The 10,472-nt window shown below is 42.8% G+C and overlaps 1 protein-coding gene across 1 annotated transcript; it reads right to left on the bottom strand.

Moving 5' to 3' along the window:
* Positions 1-4,958: 4,958 nt before the first annotated feature.
* On the bottom strand, positions 4,959-7,792 carry LOC133646500 (protein L-Myc-1b-like). Its single transcript, XM_062041930.1, has 3 exons — positions 7,638-7,792; positions 6,818-7,401; positions 4,959-6,313 (listed from the first exon to the last, which is right to left on the bottom strand). Exons 2-3 carry the CDS (start codon positions 7,347-7,349, stop codon positions 5,733-5,735), a joined length of 1,113 nt encoding a protein of 370 aa, XP_061897914.1. The 5' UTR covers positions 7,350-7,401; positions 7,638-7,792; the 3' UTR covers positions 4,959-5,732.
* Between the last annotated feature and the right edge of the window lie 2,680 nt (positions 7,793-10,472).

Raw genomic sequence — 10,472 nt, 5'->3', positions numbered from 1 at the left:
GTCCCGCCTTTCTGTCCGTGTGGGGTGTGGTCTCTCGCTGGCTTGGGGTCTGGCTTCCCCCTGTTTTTCTCGTGCCTTGTCCTCTGCCGGGTGCGTCTGTCTGCGGCCTGCTGCTGGCCCTTGTGGGCGGCACGGTGGGCCAGGCTCTGGGGTTCCTGTCGCTGTCCGGCTTGGCTGCGTGGGGGCGGTGGCCCCTGGTTCCCTGGGCACCACACCTACTGTTTGTGGGATGGGCTCTCGGGGAGGCTGGGGCCGTACTCTGGCTCCCGCACACACTGGGAGTCAAATGTATTGTACATGCAAATTCACATATACTCACACACATACATACAGACATACATAGGTACCTACGCTCCCACATACATATACAAATAAATACAGTACATATTCACACACTCAAAGTTCGTACATTCACACGCACATTCATTATACAAACATACTGTATACACATACTGTACATATACATTCACTGTAAAAACATACATATACACATACTGTACATATACATTCACTGTACAAACACACACATACACATACTACACATACATTCACTGTACAAACACACACATACATATACTGTACATATACATTCACTGTACAAACACACATTTACACGTACTGTACATATACATTCACTGTTCAAACACACATACTGTATACACATACTGTACATATACATTCGCTGTACACACATATACACATACTGTACATATACATTCAATGTACAAGCACACATACACATACTGTACATATACAAGTACATATGCACACATACACTCATGCACATAATCACGTTTCATCAAACATATATTAACGTTGTTGCCCTAGGGTAAACTGGGTATAACACATGGCACACTGACAAAGTTTAACCTATAGTTACTATAACAATCTACAAGGTTAAGGTTGCTTCTCTTTCTTCCCCTCCATTTTTCTGCATTCTTTCGTATCTCAAGTTATCATTACGTATATGTATTGTTGCATTTGAACAATTGTGTTGTTGATAATAAAGGTAAAGTACTGGTATTGTTTATTATCAATAGCACTATTTCTATTGGTATTCATATTGCTCCATTTTTAGTGTAATAATGCTCATTGTCATTTCTGTATTTTTTTAAAATTTTTTCGCTAACTGCTTATTTGCTATTACTTTTACCATCATATTTGTACATGTCGTATTTGCTGATGTTGCTCTGTTGTTGTTGTTGTTGTTGTGTTTGCTGTTGTTGTTTTTATCTCTCTGTCTAATCCCCCTCTTGTCCCCACAATTCCCCCCTCTGTCTTCTTTTTTCTCTCTTTCTATCCCCTCCTGCTCTGGCCCGGCTGCACCAAATGATAATATAAATACATTTAATAAAGTCAAAATACAAGTAAGGCAACAAGAGAAGTATCCTACACTTCTCTTTTGTAAAGTAAATCTGAACAGCCGATATGGGCATCTACATCTGCTGTATGATTTGCCCGAGAAGCTGGGCAGGACATTATTAAAAAAAAAAAAAGAAAAAAAAAAGATCATTCCATTCCGATCATTCCATTTTATTCCAATTCAAAATGAATAGACCAAAATCAAATGTCTGCTGCAGAGGACGCTGATTCTGCGCAAAATACAAAATAAGATTGAAGGGAGAAGTTCAGCCCCCACGTCTTTAGCTTTCTGTAAATGTGGCCCACAAAACAACTGACCTGAATATCCCTGGTGTAACACGTGTGTAGGCTAGATGAGAGTGCATCAAGTGCCCAGCATGCAGCAGCCGCTGCAGAGAGAAGGATCCTGCGCGATATCACGCAAGTCTCAAGGACAAGCGGCGTCTAACCTCATGCAGGCCAGCAGCTGGCCAACGCTCATCTTTTACGCGGCATGCACCTTGGCAGGAAGCGGCACTAAACCAGGCAGTTGGTTATTATTTTGTATTTAATAATCTTTCTAAGATCTGCCCCTTATTAGAATCAGATTTGTTATAGATGTGGGATGCACATTTTGAATAGCGTTGTCAAAAAACCGATGTATTAAAGATGTGAGATACACATTTTGGGCCTTATTTACAAAAGGTTTGCGTGTACTAAAACACGTGCAAACAGCAAATAGCACCAAAATCTGATCTACTAAATGTCTGCAAAGTGGATTGTGTCTGTCAGGTGAGCAGAATAAGGCATGCAATCCATTTTTCGTCTCTGTCTTCATTAGCATGCAAAACATAGTCTGATAATCAAAACGGCCACAACACTGGGAGAAGAAAATGCAAATATGATTATTTAGCAAGCGCAATTTGATTTATCAACACTCATTACCGTTTTGCAAGCACTATTTTGCGTTTTATTTAGCATGTGTGGGAAGTATGTGCAGGGCAGCACGGTGGGAGAGGGGTTAGTGCATCTGCCTCACAATACGAAGGTCCTGAGTAGTCTTGGGTTCAATACCAGGCTCGGGATCTTTCTGTGTGGAGTTTGCATGTTCTCCCCGTGACTGCGTGGGTTCCCTCCGTGTACTCCGGCTTCCTCCCACCTCCAAAGACATGCACCTGGGGATAGGTTGATTGGCAACACTAAATTGGCCCTAGTGTGTGAATGTGAGTGTGAATGTTGTCTGTCTATCTGTGTTGGCCCTGCGTTGAGGTGGCGACTTGTCCAGGGTGTACCCTGCCTTCCGCCCGATTGTAGCTGAGATAGGCTCCAGCGCCCCCCGCGACTCCGAAGGGAATAAGCGGTAGTAAATGGATGGATGGATGGGAAGTACGTGCAAACACAGTTCCATACACAGCTGCAGGATCAGTTCTTGCGCTGCACAGGCAGACGATGGACAGACAAGAAGCCTCCGTTTTACGTTTGGCAACATTTTGGACTAACAGTAATAAAAATATTAAACATGTCGTCTATTCAGCATTTTAATTTTAAAATTTTATTGCTGCCCAATGATTAAAACAAATTCAACTGAGGCGTTTGGGTGTCTGCTGACATTATTTTTTAAATGTTTTTTTATTTAGGAAATACACTACTGTAACATAACTCCTACATGAAAAGACATCTTTCATTATGCATTTTCTTACAATAGTCATTCCAGAAGCAGATATGCGCCAGTGATGCGATACACAGCTTTGTGCACAGAATTAAGTGGCACTGTGCATGTTTCTGTTGTTTAGATTGCTATTCAGAAAAGGTGTTACAGATTACAGATGTGTGCTGCTGGTTCAACTCATGTAGGCAGGAGCATGGTAACGTGAATATGCAGAAAATTATCATCTCTGTTGTAAAAGCCTCATATGCACACAAAAGCCTAAATTTTAATAAAGCGGTCTGCACCACTTTTCAATTGCACACGGTGTTAGGAGATCAAATGCAACATGCCCACTAATAGTAAATAGGTTATACTTGTATAGTGCTTTTCTACCTTCAAGGTACTCAAAACGCTTTGACACTATTTCCACATTCACCCATTCACACACACATTCACACACTGATGGTGGGAGCTGCCATGCAAGGCGCTAACCAGCAGCCATCAGGAGCAAGGGTGAAGTGTCTTGCTCAAGGACACAACGGACATGACTAGGATGGTAGAAGGTGGGGATTGAACCCCAGTAACCACCAACCCTACGATTGCTGGCACGGCCACTCTACCAACTTCGCCACGCCGCCCCAGGATACACTTTTTTTTTTTTTTACAAACTGTTTAGCGCAAAGTATTTGAATCTTAGGAAATCAGGCCTTTTGACTACTGACAAATTATTTTTTTTAAATCAGATTAATCACAGGGTCGCTATGAATTTATTATGATTAATTTTTGTCTCTATTAATCTTGTTTAATTTTGCAAGGGCAAAGAGACTCCAGAAAGAAGGGAATATAAAAGCACTTAATGTGTTTATCAAACAACCTTTAACATATTGTTCATGTACACAAAAAAAGTGTCTGTCTTTCTAAACAAACATGTATACACTTGTGGACAAGTTACTCATTTTGATTTATTAATGTGGTATTTTTTGCACTCACATTTCCCATCGAGGGGGCCAACTTTAACTTATTGTATATAGTGATTCTGCAGCTTGTCACAACCGCATCAACTGCCCAATTGTAAATGCGCAACAGTAACACTACTGTAGCTGAGAGGTCTACAACCCTTTTACCCCAGAGAGCTACTTTTACAAAATTAAAATGGCCGCGAACTACACTCGCGTTTGTAAAGTTTATTTTCATAGCTTATTTCAACCCAAACAAAGGGAAACAATTTGTTTTTGCCAGGGCATTGACAAAATGTTGGTATCCACAACTTTCCTCCATCCATTTGATACCGCTTGTCCCTTTCAGGGTTGCGGAGGGTGCTGTAGCCTATCTCAGCTGCATTTGGGCGGTAGGCGGGGTACACCCTGGACAAGTCGCCATCTCATTGCAGGGCTAACACAGATAGACAGACAACATTCACACTCACATTCACACAATAGGGCCAATTTAGTGTTGCCAATCAACTTATCCCCAGGTGCATGTCTTTGGAGGTGGGAGGAAGCCGGAGTATCCGGAGGGAACCCACGCAGTCACGGAGAGAACATGCAAACTCCACACAAAAAGTTCCCCAACCCAGGATCAAACCCAGAACCTTTGTATTGTGAGGCACACGCACTAACCCATGTACCACCGTGTTGCCTAACTATTATTTTGTTTTAAAATATCAACAAAAAATGTGTTCAGCTGCCTCTTGCATCTCAGCATACAGTTATGTGTAATGTAGGTTTTTAAGCACTATTTTTAAGTATACTTTGACGTGAAGAAAGGATCTTGTGCTACATTCATATGACTGTGGACATGTGAATTGTACATTATGTAAGAAATAGATCCCTACTCAAACAGTGCGGCCATTGTCTTTATGCTATTTTGTGGTAATTTGTCATTAAAATTTAGGCATCATGTCTGAATTGACAAACTGCCCAAAATGCACTACCAGAGACATTTCAGAGATTTTGCGCTGCAAAATGGGTTCACTGTTAAAGCTTTTAATCAGATTAAAGACAATAGAATTATCTACATCACCTCAATAATTCAAGACAGCTCCAATTTTCACAAAAAATGTCTACCATGTGAGTAAAAATCAAATACTTTGTTTGCAAATAGGGTATAAAATGTAATGTTGCTGTTGGATTAACCAATATCAGTAGATGCATTGAGATCACAAAGTGACATGTGAGAATAAAGTACAGCAGTGCTACTTATCAAACTTTTTTGTCTTCCACTCCTCCCCCGCTTTTTCTTAACAAAATAGAGGCTCCTCAATGCCTGGTGGCAAATTATACAAAAGAGCAAAGCTTTGTGATGATCCTTAAATTTGTTTTTGCTCCTCCACCAGGAGAAATAAGCTATTATTTACAGGGTAATTTGAATAGCCGCAGAAACAAAACTACAAACCAGCTCTCACACTCATCGTTTGTACACAGCAAGGCTTTTTTACACTCCACTCCAATATGTATGTGCAATGATGGAATGAAGTCATCTCAGCCCACTTCCACACAAGGATATATCACACCGGTAATCACACATTAGATTCTCTCAGCTCCAAACAAAGCATAACAATAAAATATCTCGTTGTTGTTACCTCGCTTTAAAAAAAACTGTGCAAAAAAAACAGGCACACAAAGATCAATGACGAGATCAAATCAAGAAGTCCAGTCTTAAATGAGATTATTACGAATACAACTGTTCGCATTGAGGCCTGTTGTCACAGAAAGGGTGGCTTTAAAATGTCTCTTTGGAAAATTCAAGAACGCTTCAATGCAGATAACCTGCGAAGAAGACGCTGTTGTCGAGCTTTGAGCCGTTTGCGCTCTTGCAGCTGTCGCTTCTCCTTGGCGTGAAGCTCTGTGAGGTACTCCGTGGCGTGGGTCAGGATGGCCACTTTAGGGGTCTTGGCTGACTGCAGACTCGGGATCTGATCCCGTAGTGCGAGGAACCTGTACCTCAAGTCGTTCCTCCTCTTCCTCTCCAGGTAGTTGTGGTTCCTCCTGCGGTCTGTGTCCTCCGTGTCAGAGTTCAAAGGGCTTCCTAAGGGAGAGGTGGGCTGACTGGATCTCGGACAACACATACGTTTACTTTGGAGCTCCTCTTCCTCCTCTTCATCATCATCATCATCGTCATCGTCGTCCTCATCGGGTTCAGGCCCACTGTCTGGGGAGCGTGCGGCATAGTTGTGCTGCTGTCGGTGTACGGACGCGTGGAAGCGTCTGGGACAAGGGTCAGCACGGACTGTGATGGTCACTGGCTTACGGACACTGGCTGGCCTGGTTGCTGGCTGGTTGTGTTTGCTCTCCACAGTGACAACATCAATTTCCTCTTCATCATCTGTGATCATATGAAAAAATATAGAATTATACTTTATCCATTATCAGGATGATGTGCTAAAACACACGTGCAGTAGAGACAACTGCTTTTGCTCAATCCAAATGATGTGGCAATGAGGAAGTACATTCCATAGTCAAGCAAGCACATCACAACTCCCCCCCCCCCACACACACCGCTGCAGGGCATTGGAGCAGAGAAGAATTCGAGCCTTTGTCATGGACCACAAGGAACATTCATCAGCAATTGTAATGAGGGGACATGATAGCAGCAGGACGCCATCTGAAAGTTTAGTGTGCATGCAGCTATAAATCACCGCCCCTATTGCGCATCTGATAGCAATGCAGAGGGTGATTAATATGACGCTAAAAGTGACGGGGGCGCGGTTTTTAAACACACAGAAGACGCATGTGGCGCATTGTCGCGGGGGGGGGGGAAAGTACAAGCCATTTTGCGCTTGAAACAACATTTGCAACGAACATTTATGCAGTAATGGATCTATCTTACCGGAGGAGTCGGACCGAGACTCGGAGCCAGACGACGCCGGCTTCCTGCAGCTGCTGGTCGGGTAGGTGAGAACCGCCGCAGGATCGACGCAGTCTGCCGCCGACGTGGGGAGCGGAGCGCCGGCCGAGACACACTGCGCTTTGCTCGGCCTCGGGTGTGCTTGTGTCCCCGCGGGAGCAGCTCCGGGTCGCTGGGGCAGTGCAAACTGCCTCCCGGTCACCTTCTCCAGCTGCTTGCTGGTAGAGAAACTACTCCACATGCAGTCCTGGATGATGATGGAGCTGAGGTTGCCGAACAAGCCCTCGCCTTCGTACTCCTGGTCCTGACCCAGGACTTTGGACAACCAGCTCAGTTTGTCTCCCGGCGACATGCATTCATCCCCGCCCTGCAGAGTCCGGGTTGGCGACATGGGAGGGGTGGGCAGCAGCTCAAACTTTTTCCAAATGCCCTCACTCGGTGCGGTTGACTTGTAAAAATCCTCTTCTGTGTCAAAGTCATCGAAGAAATAGTGCTGGTAACAGTCCAACTCCATTGTTCGCGCTGATTAAACAATCCTCCTTTAGAGTTATGGAATCTTTTTTAACCTGAATGGGAATGGAGAATGCATGAACATCCGGTGGGTGGGTCATCACAGCCACTTTGTACAGATCAAATACATAATTGCTGCAAGTGAGAATCTTTGAAGTCTTTGAATGAAACGAACTGCCTATGATTACGACATCAGCTGGTATGTATATTTAGACGTGAAGTTAGCTCGGCCCATCCAACTACTTGGTGGGAAACTTCCACACGTATTTATTTGACTTTTCTTAATACTCACCGAGTAAATGTAGGTCATTGACAATTCCCACCGGTAGAGTCCAAACGTGAAGCTGCGTTTCTTTGTTTTGAAGTGAGTTCTTTGTAAAGACGGCAAACAGGAAGCAGGCGGTTGTCCTGTGAAAGAGAAGCCGCGCAGTGCGTTTTTTCGCGCCAGTGAGAAATCCTGTTATAAGACGACAAAAGTGCAGGGCGGGGCCAGGGCAAATATCTGCAGTAGTAGATCCGGGTAAGCCTCTCATTTGCATAAGGGGTGGGACCGAGCACCTCGGCCCGCCCGCCTGCGTCTCCAAATATGGGTGTATTGAAATACGGTCGCAAACGCTGATATACTATGTGTAGAAATCAGTGACACACACACGGCTGTCCACTTCAGTGGTGTAGACTTTACTGAACCAACTGCGCATGCCCCGAACATACATACACAACTACGGATGCCCATAAGGGACATCCACTACATCTCCCCTTCTCCAATGTACAACAAGGAATGAACAATCATTGCAATGTATTTATAAATAAGCATCACCATTTATAATTAATCAGCCTAACACCCTATAAAGGCATTATGTATGAGAATTGCATAACAAATTCCTTACCATCCTCTTTTCTCCCTGAGAAAGAAAAAAACAACAACACAAAACAACAACAGTGTTGCCAACTTACAGTCAAACAGTAATTGCCTTTTTTTTTTTTTTTTTTTATTACACAAGATGTGTTTCGTTATGTCCTGTCCTTTCACGAGACATAGTCTTTAAGCCACCCCGGTGGCTTTACCTGCCGTCTTGGAGCATCTCTTGCTTTCGGTGTCTGGGTTACCTGCTCTCTGATTGGTGTACCTGGTGTTGCTTCCCTTTCTGTTCTGTGTTCCTTTTGTGGGGTTGGTGGCTCTTGTGGGGCCAACTGTGGCTGGAGCTGTGGCTCAGGGAGAGCCTGAAGGTGAGCCCTGTTTCTCCTCACCTCCTCTGCTCCAGTGTCGACCACATAGGAGCGTGGCGTGTCGGCCTTCCTGATCACTGTAGCTGTTTGTTTTGAGGGAGATATCCATACTGACTGTCCAGGCCTCAGCTCGGGCTTTTGTGTGGCCCGGTGTCTGCTGTCAAAGTTCTGAGCCTGTGTGCATTTCAGCTGATAGTCCTTTTTCTCAAAGGCCTTTGTTCTAGGCTGCTGTGGTTTGAGGTTGGATGGCGCTTGTGGCAGCGGCGAGCGGAGACGCTTTCCCATCAGGAGCTCGCTTGGTGACAGTCCATGGTGCAATGGTGTGACTCTATATGCTAACATTGCCCTGTATGGGTCCTCCTCATTCTTAAGTAACAACAATTTTACCGTCTTGACAGCCCTCTCCGCCTCTCCGTTACTCTGGCTGAAGTAAGGGCTACTAGTCACGTGCGAAAAGTCATAATCTCTGGCGAAGGCTGTGAACTCTGCTGATGAGAACTGTGGACCATTGTCACTCCGTAGCTCCTCTGGGACTCCGTGCCATGCCTTCCCGAACATACATACACAACTATGGATGCCCATAAGGGACATCCACTACACTATGATTACTTAATAACATGACAGCGGTCAAATGATATATTTACATATCTATTTTGTATCTGTGTGCAAAGCTGATTTCAAATTACAGTATTTGTGAAAATGTGTTATAAAAAGACATAATGTACATAGTTGTGTTTATTGTATTGTGTTTATTCAAAATACATTTTTTCATTTTACTTTATTTATGTATATGTGTGTGCAAGGTTAAGAATATTTATGTATAAAAGGGTAGGTATTGTACATTTGTGAATTAAATACAATTTAAATTGGCCCCAAAAAAGCAAGATGCTTGAAGAAATAAGGAAAAATACAACACACTTAGATATTAAACTGCAATATATTCCTAAAGTTAAATGGCTCAGCAAAAAAGCTAAAGTTTTGGTGGTGAAAAGAATCAACGATCTGGACAGATACATTTAACACCATGCACTCTAAAAAAAAACTGACACGTTGTAGAAGTTGAGGACTTATCAGTGGACAACAGGAACCGGACTGAGGCATGCACTCACACCAATACGGAATTGAAAACCTTTTGCAACATAGAACATAAAACTCTGCAATTGGAGAATACAGACCCAGACAGATTTTCTTCTCTCACATCATGAATAATAGTTTTTATTATACAGATAAACAATACAATACCAACCTTAATTCCGAAAACAAACTGTCAATTATTCCTTTCAATAGCAGAAGCTTGTATGCAAACTACACCAACATGAAGTTTTTGTTACAATTCAACCAACCCTTCAGAGTGATCGCTATCTCAGAGACATGGATCAATGCTAAAAAAGGAAGAGATTTTGATCTGGGAGGTTAGGAACTAAATCACATCAACCGAACCAACAAGAATGGAGGCTGAGTTGCAGTGTATGTGATGAATGACATGAACTACAAAGTCGTAGAATAACATGTCATTTGTTATTGATAATATTTGAGATAAATATACCCGTTGAAATATGTCATGAAAAAAAGAAAACTCATATTGATCAAGTATGTGTGTACAACACTTACGTCAAGTATTGAAATGTTTGAGGACTGGATTAAGGCAACCTTCACTTAAATCAGTCAAAAGGTAATTTTTTTATGTGGTGACTTCAACATTGACCTCTTCAACCCTATTAAACAAAATAACATTGATGACTTTATAAATACTATGTATAGCATGAGTTTATATCTTAAAATCACAAGATCAAGCTGACTCATGGAACACTGTGCCATTCTTATTGATAATATTTTTACTAATCATTTTGATAACAATACTACAAGCAGTCTGGTAATGCCCAACATCAGTGATCATCTA

The sequence above is a fragment of the Entelurus aequoreus genome, linkage group LG03 (assembly GCF_033978785.1).
Source record: "Entelurus aequoreus isolate RoL-2023_Sb linkage group LG03, RoL_Eaeq_v1.1, whole genome shotgun sequence".
Taxonomy (NCBI): Eukaryota; Metazoa; Chordata; class Actinopteri; order Syngnathiformes; family Syngnathidae; genus Entelurus; species Entelurus aequoreus.
The sequence above is the reverse complement of the archived record's forward strand: the minus strand, read 5'-3'. Positions and strand labels throughout refer to the sequence as shown.